Source organism: Varanus komodoensis, unplaced genomic scaffold, assembly GCF_004798865.1.
Source record: "Varanus komodoensis strain SLA01 unplaced genomic scaffold, ASM479886v1 scaffold55, whole genome shotgun sequence".
NCBI lineage: Eukaryota > Metazoa > Chordata > Lepidosauria > Squamata > Varanidae > Varanus > Varanus komodoensis.
In genome coordinates this window covers 780,892-805,476 of record NW_025336157.1, presented here as the reverse complement: position 1 = coordinate 805,476, position 24,585 = coordinate 780,892, and the positions used below count along the sequence as shown (strand labels likewise).

At 55.5% G+C, this 24,585-nt stretch overlaps 1 protein-coding gene across 3 annotated transcripts in view; it reads right to left on the bottom strand.

Annotated features, from left to right (window-relative positions):
* EHBP1L1 (EH domain binding protein 1 like 1) overlaps positions 1-23,363 on the bottom strand; it is a 35,833-nt gene extending 12,470 nt beyond the window's left edge. Inside the window, exons 1-11 of one of the 3 annotated variants that reach the window (XM_044448660.1) lie at positions 23,223-23,363; positions 16,571-16,628; positions 13,663-13,758; positions 12,922-12,975; positions 11,983-12,161; positions 10,978-11,138; positions 9,285-9,320; positions 7,646-7,759; positions 6,480-6,801; positions 1,786-3,421; positions 450-619 (exon numbers count right to left, since the gene is read on the bottom strand). In XM_044448660.1, the coding sequence (XP_044304595.1) occupies positions 450-619; positions 1,786-3,421; positions 6,480-6,801; positions 7,646-7,759; positions 9,285-9,320; positions 10,978-11,138; positions 11,983-12,161; positions 12,922-12,975; positions 13,663-13,758; positions 16,571-16,628; positions 23,223-23,326 (2,930 nt within the window). In that variant the 5' untranslated portion in view covers positions 23,327-23,363. The remainder of the gene's footprint in view (positions 1-449; positions 620-1,785; positions 3,422-6,479; positions 6,802-7,645; positions 7,760-9,284; positions 9,321-10,977; positions 11,139-11,982; positions 12,162-12,921; positions 12,976-13,662; positions 13,759-16,570; positions 16,629-23,222) is intronic. The other 2 variants (XM_044448661.1, XM_044448663.1) reach the window with 2 other exon arrangements.
* Positions 23,364-24,585: the final 1,222 nt, after the last annotated feature.

Genomic DNA, 24,585 nt, shown 5'->3' with positions numbered 1-24,585 from the left:
ACAGGGCTTGTCCCACAGTCTCGAATGCGAGTCTGAACCCGAGTTTAAGACTCTGATATACCCACGGCGATCTCTCTTGGGGCTGACCTGGCCCCCTCCTCGTTCCGATATTGTAAAAGAGTTTCTAATTTAAAAAACGAACTGAGAGGGTTTTGTGTTGCAAAGCCGACTGCCAGCCCTGCCCTGTCGCTGTTTCCAAAATGCTTCGGGGACCAAACTCTCTGAGCTTCCACGGGCTGCTTTCTGAAAAGTGACATGGCACCCGGTCCGTGACACTCGATATTTTAAAGCGGGCACCAGGCCTGGAAGGTTTGGGAACACCCTGGGTTGGTTGCAAGAGCTGCGGACGGAACCGGCGACTTTCCGGCATTCTTTCCTTCGACGGCCGCCAGCCTCTCTGCAAGAGGAATCCCCCCCCAGCCCCGAACTTGCTCCACGCCTGGACTCACATCTTGTCCGGGTGGAAGTGATGCAGAACGGCACAGAAAGCCAGGCCGTTGCGCCAAGCTGTCGTGAAGTTGGTGATGCGGACGCCCCGATAGCCAGCGGTCACTTCCTGGCACCATTCCAGCAAGGACTGGCTGGAATTCGTGGGTGTTTGGCCGCTGGGGGAGTCGACCTAAAAGGGAGAGGAGAAACTGGTCATGGCCCAGGGTGCAAGGAGATAAAGAACTTCTGACGCTGCTCCTGACCTGCCACGCAGCTGGAAGGCTCCCCGAACCTTTCAGGGCCAAATCCCACCACAGAGAAACTCTCAGGGGCCACGTTCCAGTTTTGGGTGGAGCTGGAGGCCACACAGGTGGGGCAGAATATCCCAAGGTATCTTAGTTCAACGCTCTTATTTCCAGCAATTCAACCTTAGGAGAGGCGGTGGGGGGGATTTTGGGATGGGGGAAACTGGGAAGACATCGTACAGATGGGTGCGAGGGGGTGGAGGGTCGGGTTGGGACACCCGAAGGGCTGGATCGGACCCTTGCGCTGCACCTGACCTAAATGAAACCTCAGCCCTGTGAAGCGGGGAATACTCTGCAGCCTTGTGCACGTGGGGACGAACGCAAGAGCCGCCCTGCAAATTCTCCAGTTGGGAATACGGTTTCTGTCATGTATGTTTGGGGATCTATTTTTCCCTTAAAGTTCCTCAAATAAGGTTCTGAACATTTTCTGACAAGGCAGGATTCGAAAGGCGGGGATACTATCCACCAGGATCATGAGGTCTAGGAACTTGCTTTCCAAAGAGGGAACCATTCTTTCTGGAATGGCTTTGGCGAAGTAGGAGCAGTGTTTGTACATGCATATGCGCTAAATCCTTGAGCCAAGTCCCTAAGAAACCAGGGTGCTATGCACCCCTGAGACTTACTGGTACCCCACTGTGTGCACGGGCCCACCAGCGTCCTCAGCTAACTAGGGCCACATCCTAAGGCCGGCTGTGCAGCACATGGAAGCGTGCAGCTGGGCCACTGCGGCTTCCCTTTTTCTCCCCTAGAACATTCGCTTGCACGTTCCCTCTCCAACCTCTGGATTCGATGCCCAGATCACCTGAAAAGTGTCCAAAGCTGGCTATTCCAAAACCAAGTCGTTTAAAAGGGATTAATTGGGGGGGGGGGGGACACACAGCATTCTGCACACTCCCCTTTGCTCTCACTTCACCCCCCCAAAAAGCCCCCACATTCCCCCATGCACAAGCGGGAAGCACCCGGCTGGAATTAGAGGCACATTTAGAGAGGGGAGGGGGCGGAAGCAGCCAGTTTGCCAACGACAGGACGGACTTGGCGCCACCGTCTCTACCTGGGACTCCCCTCGTGCTGCAGGATCCAGTGCCGGGCCACAGGGGACGGGGCTCAGCACCGGAGTCTCCTGGCACGGACTGGCCGGCCTCTCCTCGGAGGCACCGGGAGCTGGGAGGGGCCGGGCACCATCCCGAGAAGGCGGGGGGCTCGGGGCGCCGGGGCTCGCGGCGGGCAGTCCTTCCGGCTCGCGGCTCCTCCACGCGAACTCGGCGGCACCGGGAACCGCCTCAGCTCCAGCATCTCCGCGGCGAGCGAAAGTGGGGCCGGCTGGCAGCTCCTCACCGGCCCCCGGCCCTTCTTGGCCGAGGGCCGCGCTCGCCGGCAGCCGCGCGTCCAACGCCTCCGCACTCTGCTCCGAGTCCGGCTCACAGGCCTCCGTTCCCCCAGCTTCCGAAGCGTCTTCCGACCGCGCCTGGCCGCGCTCTTCCCCGTGCTGCTGCTGCAGCCCCACGGGCCCCTCGCCAAGCGGTCCCTCGTCAGCCTTCCCGGGCACGGGCCGTCCGCTCCTCTCCTCCGCACCCCCAGCGGGGCTGGCCTCTCTTCCGGCCGATCTGGGCTCCAAAAGAGCCGGGGCGGGCGTCCCCCCCAGGCCCCCCTCTGCCCCCTCGTCCGCAACCTTCCCCGCCGGGGGCGGCTCTGCCCATGCCAGGCGGGGGGCAGCGTTGCGAAGCTCCTGCGCGAGCGGCTCTTCCGTGCAAGCATCAGCCCCCGACGCAGCGCCTCTGGGCCCTGGAAACCCCGCTCCGGCTGCAGCCTCTCGCCGACCTTCCTCCCCCTGGGAAAGGGGTCCTGGGCAGGCCCCCTCGGTGGGGCCAGCCCCGGCAGCATCGTGCCTGGCCGCCTCCTCTTCCTCTTCCTCTTCCGCGGGCTCCCTCTGCGCTTCAGCCGGGCACTCCGGAGGGGGAGCTCCTCCTGCCACGGGCCCCTCCGCACGCCCTCCCGGGGCGGTCAGCCACGGCTCCTCCGATCCACCGCTCGCCAGGTCAGCCGAGGGCCCCACAGCCGGCTGGTCCTCCCCAGATGGCTGTGCTGCCCCTCCACAGGCGCCCCCAGCCGGCCCTGGGGCAGGATCCGCCCAGGCACCGGTGCTCGCCGGTGCAGGAGCCTCTTCGAGCAACCCTTGCCCTCTCCAGCTGCCGCCGGGAGCCGGTTCGGGAAACCCCTGCGCCGTGGGGGGCAGCCCCAGTGTGGGGGACAGGGCCAGGAACGCCGCGTCCAGAGAGGCCGCCACGGGGCTTGGCCTGCTGCTGACCAGGACTGGGCTGTGACTGGCGAGGGCCGCATCCTCCACAAAACACACCACCAGCGGGTTCTGGGGAGGCGGGGGAGGATGGGGCGCCTCCGCCCGGCTCCCACTGCCGGGTCTTTCCCGCTCCGGGCTGCTCGGAGCAACGGGCACGGGGGCGCTGTGCCGGCCGTCCTCCGCGGGCCCGGCCGCCTCTGCCACAGGGCTCGAGCGCTCCGGGGACACCGGCGTCTTCTCCAGCCGGTCTTCTCGCACGGGGATGGGCCCGGGTGCAAAAGACGGCAGCAGAGACACATCTGGGGGCTGGGTGGGTCCTTTGAGGGGACTCTTTTTCCGCCGTGGGGCAGACACGGGCATTTGCTCTCTGGGTTTCCAGATATCCGCCGGCCTGGAGGCAGGAAAGAAAGAGACTTCCTGAGGCTGGAGACCAGCTGCCATCCTGGCCTACGAAACGGCAGGGCTTCCAGGAGGCTAAACGTTCCCAAGACTAAGCCTCTGCTAACGCGTTTCTCTGCCGCCGTTCTACCCTGGGATCCTCATTCCTGCGAGGGGGCTCATGAGAAGAACGCGGTCGGAGGGCCATGGAATTGTGCTCTCCGCACTAGACCGTGTCCCCCAACCCCTGCGCCCGCCTGGATCATCCTGAAAACATTCGGGGGCAAAGCATTCTGCTGCAGAAGGGGTGACCTTAAAGGCCAACGGCCCCACCAAGAAGCAACGCAGCAGAAGATCCTTCTGCGGATTCTCCAGTTCTGCTCCCATCCCTCCCTGGCTGGCACAGAGTCCCACTTCTGGGGGTGGGGGAGCAGCCCCCGTGGAGTATTTGCGGGTGGACAAAGCTGGAGCTGCTAAGCGAAAGAGAAAGCGCAAAGCGCAAAGGCAGCAGCAGACATCCAGGAGAGGCGAGAAAGAGAAAGCCTGAGAATCGGCCTCGTTTCTGAACGTTCGTGCCGTGTGGACCAGTGCTTTGGACTGCAATGGCCCGTGTTCACATCCATGGGCTCTGCTAGCAGGGGATGCTGGGAGCTGAAGTCCCAAACATTTGGAGAGCCACTTATGACCACAATGTCCATCATGTGGCCAGCATCACGTCGAGGATGTCTGGCCCTGGGTAAAATGCACAGGGCACTGGCACAAAGCCATCATCCCCAGGTCTTGTCCTGAGGAGCCAATGGGAGGAGGCAGAACCTGCCTGCCTGGGGAGGAACGGAGGGTGGGAGACGCAAAGCCTCCCCCAGCCAACCGGGGGTCTCACAACGCCAAGGTGGGCTGTTCTCAGGGTCGCCGTGCGGTGTGGCGAAGAGACCACCCAGAATCCAAGGGCCGTTGCAAGATTCTGGGCACGGCAGGCTTGTGAAGCACAGCCACCGGCCACCCCGCTGGGTCTGCATAGTTTGGGAACTTCCCCAAGATGCAGAGATGCAAAGCGCGTCCAAATAAAGCAGCACAGCCTGTTTCCCTCGCTGAGATCATGTGAAAACCAGCTTGATTTCCTCAGCTTACTAACTCAGAGGAGCGTTCTGAGAGGTTCAGACAAATTTCTGGAGGGGAAGTGTTGGCCTGCCATTTCGGGATGGGGCATGGCACCTCCAAAACTGGAAGCAGCCCATGGGAAGTCTCTGGCTGCAGCCCCAGAATTCCCAGGCAGGGCTGGAAAAGCAGGAAGCTGTAGCTGCCGGTCTGTGCTGGCAATACCGGCTAGGAGAAGCCAGGCTCTGAGCCGTTAAAGGGCAGCACTGAAGTTCTCATTTCCCCCAAGGCCTGCTTCCAAGCTTCCCAGTAGCCGAGCGGCCCGGACGCTGACCTGGCAGGGTGTTTCCTATCTGGTTTTTCTTGCTCAATCACAGTTTTTTGCAATTCAAGATTTCACTTCTCTTTAAAAAAAGTGGGAAAAGGAAACTAGGGGGAAGGTGGCCTTCAAGTTAATGTGGCCTGCTCCAGCCAGGCACCCTCCAGATCCATTGGACTACCCCTCCCATCACCCCCAGTCAGGCATGGGAATGATGGGGGGTGGTCCCACACATCTGAAAGGCCCACAGCTTGGAAGAGTCTGGTTAAGACTCCTGAAGAGGGGGATGCAAAATCCCCCCCCAGCAGCTGAATGGAGTCCCACGGGTCTCCCCAGGGAGCTCCGCCCCCTTCGCTGGCCCCGCCCCCTTCACTGGTCTCCCAGCTCTTGCTCCTAAGAGTTAGAAATGCTTTTCTAAGCCATAATTCCGGGTAGCAAACGCAGCCTTATGCAAAAACACCCCAGTGCTCTCTCCACCAAAATGGGATTTTTCCACGGCCTGACCTCCGAGCAGGGAAACGGAAGGAGGCGAGAGGAGAAGCGGTTCCTCTCGCGGCTGCCAGTGGCTCCTGCCACACGTGGCTAGCCGCTCGCCCAGCAAACCCCCACGGGGCCTGACGCATGATTCAGACCTCCACCCCGGGCGACGTAAAAACCCCAAGGAGGACGAGGCTGAGACAGCTCGGCTCACATGTGCAAGCAGGACCTGCCCCGGCAGGCAGAGGGGGGTACACGAGCCACCCCCGTGGCCAATCCCACATTCCCAAAGGGCACGGGAGTGCAAATGTTCGGGGCCACCAGGGGCAAGAAACGGAGCCGGGCATCCTTTTAGGGTGCACGTTTGCGGCTGTGGGGATCCGCGTGGCAGATCGTGACCACTGTTCCGGGAATCCCCATCACCATGACCCCGCTGCAAAAGCCAGCGCCTCACTCCCCAAGCAAACTTCCCTTTTCTCCCTTCCAGTGGGGGGTGTGGGGGGACTGAAAGAGCCTCAAACTGGAAGGCACCTGTTCTCTCTCGCAACCCACCCCGGTCCCTCTGGAGAAAGCAGAAACAAAACTAGCCGCTTCCGGATTTCGTTCTGCTCCGGGGCTGCTGGCGGGTTTGAGGCCGCCTAGAAGAGAGAGGCTTCTCTGGAAGGATTGTGCAGAAAGCAAAAGCTCGGGAGTTCGGCAAAACTCCCTCCCACAGACGCCGAAAGCTGCGATGAGCCGCTGACACTACGCTCCCCTGGCACTAAGCAGTTACAGGACGCACCAACCAGACACCTGAAATGCGGTGGAAGACCGTGAGCAGTGGCGCTTCAAGTCCGGCAGCAGGACTGGGGAAATCGGGGCTGTAACCCTGACTCGGTCCTGGAGCCCAGTGGGTGAGTCTGGGGTGCAGCCTGACCCTCCCTCGCAGGGTTGTTGTTTTGAGGAGACAACGGAGAGTGGAAGGGCTGGGCAAGGGTTCCTTGCACAGGCAGGACCCAAATGCCAGGGATACTGGGAAAACAACTGCACTGAATTCCACTTCCACTCCATTAGCCCTGCCATTTAAATGGTCCCCTGTTACACCCCGCTCACCCCTCTTCCGCCGCCCCCCCTCCACAGGACCTGGGAGGGGACCCAGGTGTCCCGGTCCCCCCCCCCCCACCAACGGAGCCGCTCTCACCTGTCCTCAGCATCCTCCGGCGGCGACGGCATCCTCTGCCCCCGCGGCACCTCGGGTCTCTCTTCCTCCTCCACCGCCGCCTCTTCGGCCCCCATTCCTGCCAGCTCCGCAGACGTGCCCTTCGGACGGTCCCCGGTGCCCGGCCCTCCTGAGGCGCCAGCCGCTCCTCCCGGCCTCACTCCGCTCGCGCCTTCGTGCCCCACAAGCCCTGCACACTCCGCGCCACTTACTGTCGAAGGCGTCGCGGCGGCGGGACGGGCCGCGTCCCCAAGGGCGCTTCCGTCGACGGCGCTGGCTGCTTGGCCGGGGACCCCTGGAGAGGCTGCGAGGGGGAGAGCAAAGCGGTGAGGCTGCGGCACCCACGCGCTGTCGTCGGACTGGGGACCGTTGTCGAAACGGGTGACGTGAACGGGAGAAGGAGCCCAGGACCAGTCCTGTAATGGTTCCCCTCCATCCAGATCCCTCGCATTGGGCTCTGAGGCAGCTGCCAACAGCCAGGGTGCAAAGTGACGTTGTGGCTTTACGTGGGCCAACGGTGCACAGGAAGGGGGCGAGGAGGCTTAAAACACAGACTGGCCCTCCTTTCGATCCCCTGCAGCAAACAGCTTTTCTTTCCTCCGCCTCCTTTTATCGCACTTCATGGCCTTCCAGGGAACGGTACCCCAGCATTAGTGCTATATGGGTCCGGTATCTTTTGTGGGCCCCTCCGGGTCCCCAAGGAAATGCCATCATTTTTGTCTGCCGACAGATCATCGTGAGCTGCCCAGACAACGTCGGCTCTCGGGCGGTATAGAAATTTTTAAAAACCACGGGGAAGGTGGGGATCCCCGGGGAAGGTTCGCCCGCTCATCAAAGGGCTGCTTAGCAAGGGTTTCCCAGAAGAAACTCCAGTAACGTGAATAGAAAACAAAACTCGCCCTAGAACCTCCGTGCCAGACAAAGAAAGGGGAGTCTATCCATCCTCTCCATGGCCCTGAAAGGCCACCCTTTGCCTGGCAGAATGCCAGCCACCCAGTTAATTAAACGAACTTAAAAATAAGAAATAAAGGCATACAATAAGAAATGAAAATCAAAAGGTGCCAGTGAGTGAAGTACAACCCCCCTCTGCCCAGTCTGCTAGCCTGGAGCCCCGACGAGCGGACACATTCACCGCTGCCTCGGTTTACCTTCCTTCCTGGCGGTCTTGGATGGGCCAGGGGCTGCCGATCCCATCTGACTTGCGCCCTGGCCCGATGCCTCCTCCTCCTCCTCAGTCAGGGTGTTCAAATCCCGAGAAGTGTCTGCGTGGGAGGAGGAAAGGAGCAGGCAGTGAGTCCCGCAAGGAAAGGAAAATTGCGAGGGGAAGGAGGGACCACGAGGTTCGCGAGAGGAGGCCGCGGGGGCCGTGTCATAACGCCGAACGCGCCAGCCCCGCTCCAGCTGCTCCTGGACCTTCCTCTCTCTTTGCCAAAGTGGAGTTGGAAGGGACTTTATGGGAGGTCCAGACACCACTGGATGCAGGGACCCTAAAAGCGGAGCAGCTGTCTCACTGGGACCTGGACACCCTTCATCCCTTGCTGCCGCTCCAATCTGGAACGCCCCCCCCCCCCCGAAGGACATCCCCTGCTCCCCACCTGGCTGCCCCCCCTTTTTTCCAAGCCTCCTTCCCATGGAGCCTGCGGCTTAACCCTTTAGTGCCCGCCCTTCCCCAATGGAAACCAAGCTGTGTGAGAATTATTTGTGATGGCCAGATCCGGGAAGCCATTTGCTTTGCTTTCATGTGTAACTTGCCTTTTGACCAAAAAGTGGCATTTAAGACAGTTTACAGAGCCGATGAAAATGGATGAAAATGCATTCAAATACGATAAACGTTTAAGTTACAGAAAAATAAAAATGAAAGCGGTACCTAACCCACTAACAGGTTTGAGGCCTTCTAAAAGAAAGCACAGTTTGCCTGCTGGCAGGAGGATATCAAAAGAGGGAGAAAACTGAGCCTCCCTTGGGAGGGAGCTCCACAGCCCGGAAGCTACCCCTAAAAAGGCCATGGTTCAGAAAGCCACCAAAAAGCCCCCTAAAGGCAGCAGTCCTGAAAGGGGGTATCCCCAGAGATCCTAGGAACAGGGCAAGCCCATACGGGAACAGGGGGTCTTTCGGGAGTTAGACCCCCTAAGATCCCAATCGACGCTTTGAATTCTGCCTAGAAATGGGCCGAAACCAGTAAAGCTGTAGCGAAACAGCTGCAGGCTCCTCACAACCAGCCCTAGCCAAGTCTGACCACCGCTTTCAGGGATGAGCTGAAGCTTCCAAGGAGCTTCTGAAGAGCGCGTCATCCGAACGGATGTAACGAAGGGAAGTGCCCTTCGTAGCCACATCAGAAGTCTCTCGGAATAGGCGGGGTTGGTGCACCAGCGTTGGCGGGACAAGCCCCTCCTGGCTATCAAAGGTCAGGGCCGAGTCCAACGAAGACCTCTTAGCCTTGCGAAACACCCGTTCCCAGCAGATGACAAGTGGCTTGCGGATTCTGCTCCACCGGTGGCATTTTGGCCTCTCTCCGACGGCACGAGGATGACCACCGCTGCTTGCCCTCTCTCCACCGTGCAAGGACCACCGTGACAACCCCTCCCTCCGCTCTCTCCCCCACCACCCAAACGCAGACTCGGCTTGCGCGCTCCTGGGGCAGAAGCCCCTCGGTCCGGAATGAGGAGCAGCCCCAGAAAAGCCACCGCGATTCAACCGGAGGCCTGGAAGGCCAGAGAAACAGGGTGCCCGGCAGGGGATGCCGGGAAACCCCGAACGCACGCCCAGCACCACCGGCGAGGCGCCTACCTGAAAAATAGTCCGTCAACACGCTTTTGAGGAATCCTGAGTCAGACAGGAAGAGAGAGAGAAACGGAGAGAGTGACTAGCAGTTGAGGCAAATGTGAGGCCGCTGGAGCAGGGAGTGCTGGTTAAAGGGTAGAGACGAGAGTTAATCTTCCTCCGCAAGGAAAGCAACCCATCGCTTCAACGTCCGAAAAGCACATGCTGGGTTACCCTCGTGCCAGGCGGGAGGGGGAAGAGCCCAGGGGGGTCCGATGGGGGCACATGCTCGTGCAGGATTTTCAGAAGCCGTGCGGATGCACCATGCAAACCTGGGAATCTGCATAGAGCAGAGCGCTATGCCCATCCACGCCCTTTCCTTGGAAACATCGCAGGGCCAGAAACGCTGCTCTATTCCTGTCTCTGCCCCTCCAACCTAGTATAACCTGCTCTGACTGGCAGCAGCGCTGGAATGCTATCACTGAGGTACAGAACGAAAGGAGACGTCTCACTCCAGGCTGTACTATCTGCTCATCCGCCCTGGCACTGCCTGCTTGTTCCTCTCCATAACGTCAGTTTCATTTAAAACACGAAAGCAAAACCACGGAAGCAAGTTTCTAGTCCTTATGCCTTCAGCCTGTGATCAGGGCTTGCTGAAACTCCGACAGCAAGAAGGAAGACCAAATAAGGGGTGGGGACAGATCTTCAGCCACCCTCTTTACACCTCCTCTTTGACTGTCCCAACTCAAGCAAGAAACGAAGCAGCGATCGTGCAGTGATACAGGAGAAGATGCCGCACTAGCGAGAGTTGGGGCAGAATTCTGATGGTCTCGGAAAGGAAAAATGGAGGGAGAGCACCAAGTGGAAACAGTCCTGTTTTAGGACCAGGCTTTCAGCACTAGATGGTGGCGGGGGGGGGGGCACCCTGGGACACCCAGCTGGCAGAAGGTGGGTAGATTTAAGAAGCTTCTCCGGAAAGGCACATCAGGATCTGATGGAGAACAACCCAAGTCTGAGGTTCCCTCGGGGAGGTATCTTCTGCTTTTTACTGCCTAAAAAGTCTGGGTTCCAAACTAACCCAGTTTGGAATTAACGCTAAACTACAGCTTAGTGTTATGTCTTGAATATCTCTTGTTATCAACCAGACTATTGTACAAAAACAGCAAGAAGGTTCAGCAGGTCGTCTGGTGGACTTCCCCAGCCAGAATAACTGGGGAAGATGTTCTGGAACGTAAAAGTTAGAACTTCCCCAGCCACCCCAAAAGCCAGAATAATCTCATGCCAACCCTTGTTAACCCTCAGTAATATTTTTGCCCAGTTAGAGAAAACCCTCCATTTTGAAAAACTAAAAACTGCCAAAACACACAGCAAGACCTCAGAGGCGCTGCAGGCAACGATTTTGCCGGTCACCGCCGCAAACCTGAAGCAAGCAGACAACCAAGAACCTGCAAGATCTCGTCTCACCTGCACTTTGGCTAAAAGGAACGCTGGCAAAGCTTAGCCAGTTCTGGCAAGTGAACTGACATGAACCTGAGTGCTCTGGTTTCCTGCCCTTGCAAGCAGGGGAGCAGCTTTGCTTTTGCCGCGGGGCAAAGCGGTGGAAATGAAAGTAAAAGCACAGGAATGACAGCTTCCGGTTCTAAGATCCCCGTTTTGTCAACAGATCTGTAGGGCCGAACCCATCAAATGCCAAGTTTCCAGGAAGGAAGACTAGTCCCACCTGCAGGAGGACCGCCCGGGCCTGCCCCGTTCTCCTGCCGGCTCGGCTTCGGGGCTTCTTCGGCCGACGCGTCATCCTCGCTGTCAGCAAAGTCATCCAGGTTGCCGATGTCCAAGGGTTTGACGCTCATCAGACTGGCCAAGCTCTGCATGTCCTCATCCCTGGGAGGCCGGAAAGGCGGAGGGAGTCAAATCGAGCAGCCGACTTTTAGTCAACACACGGTGTACGCGCAAGGCCTCTTACACCTGTCCCCGGCCAGAACAGCAGCTCCCTTCCCTTCCCTTCTCATTCTCTCTTAGAAAGGAGTGTATTTATTGGAAGATGTGTTGAAAATCCTATTAAATGAATTAATAGGAAAATCCTATTCATTTATTGAAAATCCTATTAAATCAGGCATGGATCGAGCATGGGTCATGGAGACTCCCCCCCTTCTTCGCACGTAACTCTGATCAGTCCCTGCCGCACCCAGAAAAGGGAGTCCCTTTGCAGTTCGGCTGGGGAAAAGCTCTCATCTCCGACCAGCTGCTGATCCGAGGTAGGACATTCCTCAGGGGAAAGAGAGCGGAGCGGGAAACCGGGGAAGGATGCTGCTGACCAAGTCGGTCCTGCTTACTCCTGAGTGGACTCGCAACCAGTAAGCGACCCGTCCTGGCTTTGCCTTGGCAACTGCCACTTTGCCCCCAGAGAGGAGAAAGCCCCCAAGACCCTTCTCAGGAGTGAATTCAACCCTCGGACTGAAAAAGGTCCCCGAGCCACGAACGAGAGTCACGGGGGGCTGCCCCGCAGCCAAGACCCCCCAGAGCCTCAGGCAAAGAGGGTGTCCCCTGAGCTCCTACGCCATCCTTTTAACCAGAGTGGCCAGGACCAAATTGGCGACCTTGGCCATGGGAAGCCACGGCCACAAGTCCGAAATCTCCGGGTTTCCGGCCCATCCCTTGCCGAGAGAGCGGCCCCCGACCCCTCGACCGGCCGGCCGGTGTCTCGCCCACGGGGGGGGGCACTCACGTGGCCTTTCCCTCGCGCAGGAACACGCAGGAGAGCGTGAGCTGCAGCGTGGCCGCCAGCACCTTCACCGAGCGCGGCTTCAGCTTCAGCTTGAGGTCCGTCTGGGTGGGCGTGGGGCTGGCGAAGCGCTTGAGGTTGATGTCCACCGAGGCCAGGACCTTGCGATGCCCCTTCGATTCCTGGCAGGCGAGCGAGCGAGCGAGCGGTCAGTTTCTTCTGGCCGCCGGACCCTGCGGCCTTCGCACATGCCCCGCATTCCTTCCCCTCGGTTGTTCCGCGTTCCATCATGCACCGCCCTCGACGCTGGCGCCCCACGGAGGAACCCCACGCCCCTGCGCCACGTGCCACCGCAAGGGGCTCCGACGCAAAGGCACAAGCGACTCCCTGGACCCGTTTGGCTGCTGGCTTGAACCTTTAAGGAACGCGTGTCCCTTAACGTAATTTCTAAGCCCACTGCCTGAAAGCGATCGAGACCCCTGGAAAGAGCAAAATTTCCTTCCCCTGGCAGTGCACTGAGAAGGGAGGAAAGGAGAAGGGGAGGCAGAGAGAGAGAGAGAGAGAGAGGAACGGAGGAGAAAGGGGTGGCAGAAAATGGGAGAAAAATAGAGAAATATAGACAAAAATAGAGAAATATAGACAAACAGGGAAGGGGGTAGCAGAGGGGAAGAAGAGAAAGAGGGTGTGACGGTGGGGAGATGAGCAAAGAGCAGCAGGAGGGCGGGGAGGCCCACACATTTTGGGCTGTGCCCCCTGAACTGTCAGCAAGCAGGCCCTGACAGACTGCTTCCACAGCACTGCCCCCCAAAAAAGAAAAGCGGTTCCCCACCCTTGCTTTAAAGACCAATGGCGAGGCTTTCTTGCCCTGGACACCCAACGCCCCCGCTCTGTTCCGGAGCCCGCCCAGCCCAATTCCCACCCACAGGAGTAAATCCAACATACATTTTCGATCACGAAGGTCCACTCCTTGTCTTCGTACTCTTCTACATGAGGGTCCTGGAAAAGAGGAAGGCCATCCTGTGGGAACGAGCGTGGGGATCACGGGCACACCTTCCAGTTTGGGAGGGGGGCACTTTCGGCTTAAGTTCAGCAGAAGCCCACCTTATATCAAGGTGTCCTATTTCTGCAGAATTGCCTCCTCCAACGGGCAGAGAAGGGTGTGAGACTGGAGGCTTCTGCATGCAACAAATGCAACTTGGCTTGCTAGCACCGAGCTACGCGCCCACCCCAATGGCGAGGAACAGTTCCGAGCTTGCACAGAAGAATCGCAACCCGCTTGCGGGTGCGTTGCTCTTCAGATGTGTGCATAGGAGGTCATAACATTATATGTTTTTCGGCACCAGGTCAAGACCTTTTTATTCGATCAATATTTTAATGTGTATTAATTGGATTTTATTGTTTGTTTGTATTTTACTGGATTTTCAGCCAGCATGGAATAGTTCTCTCTCTCTCTCTCTCTCTCTCTCTCTCTCTCTCTCTCTCTCTCTCTGGCCGGCACCCATGGAAAATCACCCCCGAGACATTCTGCGTCAGGCAGCTTGGCCCTCAGAGGGTTCTGTGCCTCCTGATGCAGAGCTCTGGACCGGCAGACAAGACGGGGAGCAGCTTTGAAGCGCCTGGGCCGCTCTGCGGGTACAGAGCGGGGGATCCACGCCCACGCAAGACCACCCCGGTCAGACCTACCCGATAGAGAGTCACCATGATGTCCACATTCTCGGGCACCATCCACACCACCGTGCCCCGGTATGGGTTTTTTATTCCCGGCTGCCAGCTATGGGGCTGCAGAAAACCAGACACAGTCCTTGAGGCACCATCAAACACACAGCAATGACGAAGTCAAACTTCCAGAAGTGTCGACAGCCGGGCTTTTGTTTTCCAGAAAACTAACAGCAATGTTTGGGGAACTGGGCCACAGACCACACGGCTGGGTGTTTTGAAACTCTTGCGAGAGAATTCTGTGACTTTAGGAGTGTGACTGGTGTTATGTGTAACTTAGTTTGCTCATAAAATCAGAAGCGTTTAAAAGGAAATGTTTAAAGGCCAACGTGCCACCCAATCACGTTGCCTGTAAAAACCCTGAAGTTGGAGGGTTACGGGCATCCGGTGCAGCGGGAAGGACCCTTCCATGCAGTAAAGCAGGTAGAAAGAGGGACTGAATTGTCCAATTGCATCAGAGTGGGAAGGAAGAAGGCCACGGCAAGAGAGGTATATCTTGGTCGCAGCCAATTCCACGCACACCCCTTCTTCAGCCAATACACCGCTCTTTACACTTTTATGAGCAAACCAGTTTATTCATAATATAACGTAGGTTTGCATTTTTCATCTGACCAGAAGAGGCTGCAGCACGTGTTCCCGGAAACATCTGAATTATTTACCAGCTCGAAGGAGCAGGAAGAGCTGGCAACAGAGGAAGTCCAGCATGCAGAAACCGTTCCTGTTTGTGAGGAATCGTTTGCGGTGGAATTTAAGGAAATCTGGTCTGAAGGAAAAGCTATTGAGAGATTCTCTGCCTGGGAAGACTCTCTTGCCTATCAAAAGTGGTACCCAAGCATATTTAAATGTAAGATGCTTTTCTGCAATGGCAACCTATAGCAGGAAGAATGGCCTTTCCTCTCTCAGTTTTTGCTCATTCCTACAGGTTGTCCCTACTGGGGGTGTTAATTCCGTGCCTACATCACAGGAAACATAGAAAATGCCCAGTTTTCTCAATCTCTCCTCACAGGATGTCGCTTCCAGTCCCTGGTTCATCCTTGTTCCCATGCCAGGAACCCCCTCCAGCTTTTCTGCATCTTTTTAAAGCTTAGTAAGAGCCCAGAACTGGACTCAGCCCTAGTGAAGTCAGACAGGTGCAGAGAACACGTTTCGGAAAAGCTGCTTCTGTTAATGCAGCCCAAAATATGGCCGGTCCCCTTCAGCAGCGGCATCACATTCTTGGCTCCTATTTAGGCTGCGATCTACAACCCTTTTGCACTGTTGCCGAGCCAAACGTTCCCCGTTTTGGAGCAATGCATTTGGTTTCTTGCTCTTACTGCAGGACGTGGGCGTTTGTCCCGACTGAATTTCACTCTGTTGTTCTCTGCCCGGCTGCTGGAGCCTCTTTCAGGTGTAAGGGGTGTATTTTGATGGTACTCATGACAGGCACAATCTTCTTGTGACAATCCTGAGCTCCAAAATGCGGAGACTTGTGCTGATCCTGGACAGGGTGGGAGAAGCAGGGCAGACCTGCCTTCTGTCTCCCTCGTTGTGCCCTGGATTTCTTCAGGGATTTTTCTGTGTCCATCTAGTAAAGCCATTTCAGGGAGTGGGGAAGGGGCCTGGGAAGGCCTCAGAATAGCTGGCCGTGGGCTCTCGAGTCTTTCCACATACTGAAATATGCCCTCTGAGCTTGCTTTCTTTTCTTTTTCAGATGGCTGCAGGGGGCTGCAGCACTGCTTCCCAGCTCCGAAGTCGACAGATCTGAGAAACCACAATATCCTATGACACCCGCCACCCCCCAGCAAGAGCATCCAGGAACAGCATCCAGGACTGCTTCCTAGACGGATTCATAACCGAAGCACCAGTCTAACCAGAAATTCTATCACCATCACTATTCTCATTTTTGTTTTCATTTCTCTACCACCCAATCACCGAAGCGCTATTCTATTAAGAATAGTAACAGCAAGTTCAACAGATGCCAGTCTAAAATTGCTGTTTTTGTAAGAAGCAACGTAGGTGGGGTCGCCTCCATGTTCTGTCATGTGTGGAAGCAGCTGCAGGATTATCTAGAATATTTCTCTCACATGGGAGTTTTGGAAGGACGTTCAATGCCCAGCTGCAGATCTAACCAGAACAAGCCCGACCAGAAACCAGAACCAGAGCTAGAAATGCAGGACTCCGCTAAGGAACAAAGCCCAGACTGTCAAAAAGGTACATGTTCCCCAAAGATTAGGAAAGGTAACTCTCTAAGCACCTGTTGAGAAACTGAGCCAGACTTTAAAGCACCCCAAAAAGTCTATCAGTAAATATACATTAGAAAAATAATTACAAGGAGGAATGGAAAAAGTTACTAGGCAGGAAATTACACCGAGAAGATTTTAAAAATCCCCCAGGTCACATAGCTTCCACATTGCAGAAATTTTAAACCTCTAGTCTTATGCAAACATGTTTCTGGGGTTTGTTGAAACTATTCTTGGGGAGTAAAACCACAGAGCAATATTTCAGGGGTACACAAACCATGGCGCTCCAGATGCTTCCGCCTGTATCCTAAGCATCCGGGATCACAGCTGATGGAAGCCGAGGATCAAAACATCCGGAAAACCAGTACTTGTCACCCTCAGAAACTTTTACTCCACGGCCTTATGTCGTAAGACATTTATGTGAGACTTTTAGTTTAACATTTTTGCAAATGTTGAAGCCCTGGGGAAATGGTTGCAAAAATTTGTTGTGAGAAAATAAATATAAAAATTGTAAAAAAAAGGGGCAGGGGCTTTGAGGGGAAGGGAGGAAACTGGGACACCAGCGAAGAGCTTGGCCTTGCCTCTCTTAACATGCAATGAATCGCACGGGGGAAATGTTCCCAGCAGCCTCCACCCAAAGTGAGACGCTTGCCTACCTTGGTGCAGATCCGGCGGTTCCTTCGGGTCCACACCACAGTCAGCTTGTCCGGCTGCCTGGCAACGGAGGGAGAGAGATTCAGAAGCAGAACAGAAGCAAACGTGAAACGGGATGGCTTTCCGGCTCACCTGCCTACACATACCTGCGTTGGCCCTTCAGGTGTACATCAAAGGATCAAAAGACAAGAGCAGTTTCTCTTCCGTTTTGCAAGCTATGCTCCACCAGCCAGGTGGAAATCAACTGTAACCTGTAACAGGTGCGTTGCCAGTGGAGCTGCCAAACTTAATTCCTCCCTCTCCAACCTGATCAATGGCCACAGGGCCAGATCAATTCCCCAAACTTTTCTATATCCACGCATGTCAAAGGAAGAGTTTTTCTTCTCTGCTTCATTGCCATGCAGGTGGGCAATCTCCAGCGGGACTGTAGCTGGGGAAGCTGCCATATTTGTGATGTTTTAATTTATTGTTGTAAGCCATCCCGAGGTTTCGGCGAATGGGGCGGCATAAAAATGTTTTAATAAAAATAAAATAAAATAAAAATATTCCCCTGCCCCATCCCACAAACATTCTCTCCCCGTCTGGAGCTGAAGGTTAGTAGTGGGAAAAGCAAGCTTTTCCCCCACTGGCTTGCAATGCTCTGGGTCAGGCTGCAAAAAAATTGGGGATTTTATTTGATGAGCACTGTCTGGAATGAGGAAAGATTTGGCTGGCTTTGGTGCGTTCACACCAACTATGTAGCTACAGGTGTTACAATCTCAACAGCCTTGACTTTCGATTTCTTCCTTTTTGTGTTTGTTTATCATTTTCTTAACATAAACTGGATACAAAATAAGAAAAGATGTGTAAAAGAGAGTAAAACAAAATAAAGTTGCCAAGGGATTTTAAACAAGGGCAACCAATGCATCCAAGCCCACAAATTTATCTGTCCCTCTGCCATTCAGCACTCTAGTTCAGAAAAGAAGTTAGCATTCTGCATACTAATGAATTTTCCAATTGCTTTAAGCCAATTATAGATGCTCAACTACTTTTTAATTAACTCCATTTACATCCTCAATTTTCAATTCCTTTCTGAGGGCAACTCCTGACCCACAGGGCGGTACATGGGTGGAAGATTTTCTCAGTTTCTTTCCAGGCGAGGCGAGGAAAACAGAAGTTCAAGGGTCACACACCGGCGTGTGTTCCCTTGAGGACTGAGCTGAACAGGGCTGGGTATTTTGTCTCTCTTGATTTTGTAATCTTCCCCTTTCCAGGCTCACAGGGTGGGGTGCTGATCCCGAGCCGCACCCAACCCCCAGCACACAAGTGTGGAAAGAGGCTAGTCCCTGGTGTGCCACGCAGCCCTCCTCCTTTCCTGTTCTGGACTCTCACCACCCCAAAAGCAAACCCTTCTTTCCACCTTCGGGAAACATGCAGCTCTGAAGCAAGAGCTTATGGGGCCCCGATCTTTTGGAATCTGCAGGCATCTTGAAGGCGACTCGTGGGCACACTCACAAGATGGCTGTCAAAGGACATGCTCATTCATAACATGAACAGTGGGACCCTTGTCTCCCAGAACTAGCACAATGAAAAGAAAAGCAAGTTTCCTAAGAACCCAAGGACAATCTGAGCTCCAAACCACAAGCCCACTCTTACTTTGAACACAAACAAAAAGGGCCCTGGAGGGCAGGGTTTTTTTTTTAATTTAAGAAAATGAAAATTAGTGGAAAAGAGGGAGAGAAGCCTAGCCTAGAGAGCATTACCGGACTGCACCAATAGCGTGGTTCAAATGCTATATGCAAACACATCCCAACTTTACTTAGAAAGCAATTTTGCTGAAATACATTCAATTTATGATGTTGCAACTGCATCCATTTCTCTTTATGCAATTTAGATTTCCGGTGAAATCACTTGACATGGTTCAGGTGCCAATTTTAGCAAGCCAGAATATATCAAAATAAACACGTGCGTTTCTAGGCCAAGTCCAAAAGAATCAAACGGCCATTTCGACTTCTGATCTAACATCCTATCCATTTCCGTACCCCAATCTGAAGTGCTCATTTGCTATGAATCCACTGGTTTTACACGACGCATCTCTCAGCATTAGTGTTAGGGTGGGTCCTAGGGTTAGAGTCCTGAGCTGGGACTTGTTAGATTTAGATTCTACTTCCCATTCAGCCACCGCCAAGCTCACTGGGAGATTTTGGGCAGCCACAGCCTCTCGGTCTCACCTACCTCGCAGGGTTGTTGTGAGGATAAAATAGAGAGGAGCAGAACCGTGGGATAAAAATGTAAGATAATACAAAAAATCTCAAGCAAGTGGGAAGTTTTCTTCAGAAAATTAGGTAGCCAAGCATTTTTTTCTGGAGAAGAGTTTACATTCAGATTGCGGTGCGGGCTTAAAACCTACTTTAAGCTCCCGGTTGTGTTGTCAACTCCCAAATTCCGACTCACTGCCCGGATTTCTTTTTTAAACAACCCATTGAGTCGATCAGAGAGGCTCTGATGTCCGGCTTCATCTTCTGACAGCATCTTTCATTCTTCCAGGCTAGTGGCCAAAAGCTAATTTTAGCCCCCGGGGGCCAAGAGGCACAAATCCACTGCAGGTGCTGGTTATTTCTGGGCTCCAAAAAGAAACCCAATACAGCACCAAATGTCTCTCGCTTCGTCACGGAGGCCTGGCAGTGCCTACCTTCCCTTTCCCCCGCAATCCACACCAGAAAGCTTTTTCCCAAACAGACACGGATCCAAGGGAGAGCACCCAATATACAGGAGAGGAAACTCTGCACATGTTCAGAGGCACTGTGGTTCTTGTAGAGCCCGATCGGTGAACCCAGCGCTCATACCCAAGGCAGGGGATACAGTAATAAGGACAAGTGTCTCTTACTGTAAAGGAGGTGCATTTCAGCACTCTCTGTCTCTCTCTCTCGGATTCAATGGCATCGTTCTGATATTGCCCCCAAATCTTAGGAAGGATCCCTGAGCAAACCTTCTGTCCACACCCATCTTATTCATGCTGACAAAAAGCTGCCAGTGGAATTGTGAGGGCGGAGGGGGGGCGTTTTGCTTTAGCCCCCGAATGTATTCGAATGCCACAGCTCCGACTTGGCACAATAAAAGCTGCCTCCAAACATACACAGAGTGCGTAACCCTTTGCTCTATGACTCAAAGGCACTCCCTCGCTGGAGGAATTACAGATAAGCTTTCTCAGGCTGGCTTAAGCCCCAGCACCTCTTACAGGAAGCACAAATTTGAAGACTGCAGTGCATCCCCGCCCTGGCTCGGCCCTGCCAAGTCGGGGCCAGACCTTGCCCCGTCATGGGAACAAGGGGTGCAGCTGAGAACCAGACCGCTGGGAAGACCTGGAGCCACACGGAAGCAGGACAGATCTGCAGGCACGGCACCCGCTCGCCCCACGAGGCAGCCGGCCAAGCCGCTCGCAGGTGCCCGCGGACAGCCCTTCCCATCCGAAGGCCCCGGACAGCCCTGCTTTCGCTTCCACAGCCCCCCCCCCCGGCTGCCCTCCACTCCCCTGGCAGTTTCCGCCCTGCGTTTTCCTTCTTTAGCTCCACAGTGACTAAATATTTATCATTTCTTCAGGCCTTATAAGGGATTTGCCAGGTCAGAGTAAAAGCACGAGAGAGGCAGGGCTTCATTTGTCTGTCCCACTAAAATGCTTTATCAGACTCGCAAAAGTCTCGCAGTGGGATCTGTTCCCAGGGGAGGCAGCGTTTCCCCACCAACAGCCCCAAGCAGGCTACCGGCTCTGAGAGCGAGGGCCGCTGGAAGTCTGCGAGGGGCGGGCGCTTGGTACCCCCTTTGCCCTGCAGAACAACACTGGCACCCCAAGAAAACGTTTGGCTGGCTTGTGAGGGGAGGGCGAGCTCAACCGCCCCTCCCCAAAGCGCCCAGGCAGCCCCTACCTAAACCTGTTCCGCTCCCCACCTGCAGGGCTGGGGTCCCAGGTCTCGCCTCCTTTCCCTTACAAGCCAAGCGTCCGCCGCTCTCCTTTGGGGTCTCGTTGCCACCCTAAAAGGCTGAGCAGCTTCTCCGCGGCTTAGCAGAAATCTACTTTATTTCTGTAGTTCTGGTGCCACTGGATCGTGGCCCCAAAGAGATTCTCCAGAATGGATTTCGGCCCGCAGGCTTCCTCTAAACTGAGCTGCCCAGTGTCGGGACTCAGACCCAAAGAGTGCAGAGGTTTGCCGAGCATGTACAGAGAGCCATGTCGCTGGCTAATGAGAACTGAGCAAACTTAAGCGAGGCTCTTGGGGACCTTCTGGCTGCCCTATCATTTTAGAGCTTCATTTGGGAATCTCCGGACAGCCCTTCCTGGTGAGGGAAAAGGAAGGCAGGCTGGTGGCTTACTCGCCTAAGGCGAGAAGAAAAAAGTTTGGCGACTAAGCGGAGAAATGGGGCTTGCTTTCACTTCCTTCTTCCTTCAAGCCACAGATGACACACGAACTGGCCAGTTACAAGACCACATCGGGTCACTCCTACATCTGCAAATATTTTCCATCCGCTCAAGCTAGTCTACTTACCCTTGAGCCAGGCCCAAGCTCTCCCTAGTCCGTATAGCCCCCTCTCTGGAGCTGTTTTCCCAATTTGCTATTCCAAACATATCCATCATCCACCACCTCGTTCGTTTCCTGATGTGAAAATATATACCAAACCTCACTCCACTGGCCCAAACCTCTGTCATTTCTGAGTCTGATCGCTGCACCTTGTTCTTTGTGGGGGGCCCTTGAATTGTGCCCAACACCGCTGGATATCTTCCCACCAGGTGCTAGATTATTTAACAGTTATTTACTAAATTTATCTACCATTCCCATAGCCCTTCATAGGTCTCTGGGCCATGTGCATTCACTTTTTCTCCCCATATCCTTCCTTTAACACAAATGCACGCCTTTCAAGCCGACTCACCAACAAAAGTCCAGCTAGCAAGCATGTTATAACACAGTTTCTGCTTTCTTTATGAAATGTATACCTCACTTTTCCACTGAAATATACTCAAGGCAGCAGCAGCAAGTTGAAGTAAGAAATCAAGGAAGTAAACCATTCACTTCCTGTCCTATTTCTACAGCCGCCAACAGCCAGCGTTTCACAGTCTCGCTAAAATAACGATCAAGTTTCCTGCAGAGCTTAGAAAATCTACATCTTTATTAGATCTTTTTAAGGGTTTGAAGCCTCTCTCTTACCAGATCCCTTTTGTTACAGCCATTTTAATCTGCAATTTTCTTGTTTTGTTTTCCAAAAGAATTTGGCTGTAATTTCTCCCCACCTACTGCTTTTTCCTATCTGAACTTGGAATATGGGCTATGAGATTTCTTTGCACGTGTTCAGAGGTGTGCAACCACTGCCCAGGTGGGCTCCAGGTACTTGATTGGCACATTCCCCATCATGCACAGAGAGCAATGAAGGTAATTCCCGGAGACGCAAAGGGAAGGTAATCTTTTTGGCCCATCTCGGGGTGCTGAGATGCAGAGCAAGAATGTATGTAGGCAACTATTTATTATTATTTCTTCGCTGGATTTCGAACCCACCCCATCAGCGCCACGGCTCCCTCCATGTCCTCTGAGCCAAGCTCACGCACAGCCTCCAGAGCTGAAAAGGCTTTGTGTAACTACACAGAATTTGTGCACTTCCTTCTCCATGCGTTTCTTGACTTCCTGGTACTCCGGCCTGGCCCACAAACCATCTTTTCCTGAAGCACTAACAACAGAGCCTCTGCCTCTCATTCTGCTGCCAGGAGCAGCCAAGGGTCTGCGTGAGGAGCAGCCAGGCTCAGCCCAAACGTGAAAGCAGAAAAGTTAGCACCAAGTCCAAACCAGGGGCTTATGTCTCGCGCAGAACCGGCGTCCCGGGAAGCAGGCATGGCCCAGCCCTGCTCGGTGGTGCTGGAGAGCTGAACCTTGGACCTCTTGTGCAGAAAAGCAGGCGCTCAGTCGCTCAGACAATAAAGACGCCAGTCCATATGGTCGCTTCAAACGGGGGCAGAGGAAACTTCCTGATAAGAAATCGGACTGCGGCTGTGTCCAGCTCTCTCTCACCTGCCCTAAAGTGGCAGGAAGCAGCTCTGGGGGTTTCTGAGAGGGGTTTTTCTGCTCTGACCTATAGCTTATTGGCCATCCCTGGGGACACGGCGGTGGGGGGGATTTGGGGCCAACGTGCAACCCCCCCCGGCCCTGGAGGACCAGCTGGGGGCGGCAGAAACTCCCCGTCACGCCTGTCAAACGGAGACTGCTAGGATTTCCGCGCGTTTCCAACGCGAAAATGCCCCTGCTCGGACTGGTATTGCTCCGAGTCTCCTCGCTGCTGTAACGCATCAGGAATGCAGCTGCAACTTCAAAGCCCGCGACTGCAGCCGGGGAAAAGAGACACGTGCGTCGCGCCTGCCTCCACTGGCCGCCCCCCGCCCCCCGTCCCGACGACCGGGAACTCTAAGGGGCTCTGGCTGCGCCTCCTGGCCGACCTTGCAGGACAGGCGGCGGGGCGACCGGCGGCACCGGCCTACCTTGTCGGGCTGTCGCGAAGGCCGCGAGGAACGACCGACAGGGCGGCGGGAAGTTTGCGCCGGGCCAGCCGAGCCCGTCCCGGCGCTGGCGCGCGCCCGCCGCCTTCCCACGTGGGCGAGACACGCGACACGCGACACGCGAGGCGCCCCGGCCGCCGTACCATTTCTTGGAGCACTCCACCACCAGCTCCTGGTAGCAGGCCACGAAGTGGAACTTGGCGGCGCGCTTGCCGACGCGCTGCAGCCGCTTCCACACGGAGCTCATGGCCGCGCCGTCGGTGCCCGCGGCCGCCCGGCCCGGCTCGGCTCCACTTGCCGCCGCTGCCCGGACGGGCGCGCACGGAGCCTGCGGCTGCGCCCGGCGCAAGGCGAGGAGTCCGGCGGGCCGAGGCGGAGGCTGCGCCTGCGAGGGGCGGGGCGCGGCGGGGGGGGAGGAGGAGGAGGAGGAGGAAGGGGAGGGCGGGCTCTGGGGGCAGCTGGCCGCCCGCCCGCCGGCCCGCCGGCCCGCCTCCGCGGGGCCGGCGCCCCGGGCCGCGCGTTCCTGAGCATGCACAGAGCGCGGCTTCCCCCCTTGCTCTGCGCGGGGCTCCGCAGGACGCGGCGCGGGCGAAACGCGGCTGGGGGTGGGGGGCCCTCTTGAAGGACGCCCCCTGCTGGCCGCGCGCCGCCCAGGCATTCCCGCGTCTCGAGGGGTGTCTCTGAGCATGCACAGAGGATCCCACCCGAGCAGAGATTCCGAGAACAAAGCGGCCGCGGGCGACACCTCGCCTAAGAAAACGGGTGGAGAAAGGAGGACCTTCCGCGTGTGGCGTCTTAAAGCTTTCCTCTCTCAAGTCTTATGCAAAACCGAAAAAGAGCGAACACACTTCGTGCGGGTCCTCCTGGTTTTGCGTTTAGTTCCTGGCCTTTTTTCTGCTGGACGATACACTCTTCTCTCTGGCTGCCGGCCAGGAAGAGGGCATTCCAGCCAGCTGGCAGCCTTGCCGCGGGTCCAGCCAGGCCTTGGTGCTTCGCAACCAGGGCCGAAGGATTCAGCCCCAGGGAAACGTGGAGGAGGAACTACGGACGAGAACAGTGCCTCTGAGCATATGCAGAGTGGAGTTGGGGAGTGCCAAACCCACCCACTTTATTCTGAGGGCCAGGCCTAGTTCTGAACTGGCCTCTCGCTACCCCAACATCCGGGATGCTCCTTTATACCATCTATATACACTTGCTCAGCCCAGCCTACCTCACAGGGTTGTTGTCAGCAAAAGATAAGGAGGGAAAGAAACCTACATAATGACTCCAGCTCCTTAGGATATCAATAGGATTAATATCATATTTTTCTTCAGAACCTGTCAGCCTTACAAATTTCCGGGGAAGTCCCAAGATTTAAAAAAAAAATAACTGGGTGTCCCATGTGCCCCCAGCACCATTTTTATGTCTAAGGATGGCTCTGGGAACACATCTCCAGGCGCCACAGTTTGCCTTCTATGAAATGGGCACAGAAATGCGGCTTCGAAAAAGCACTGTACGTTTTGGAGC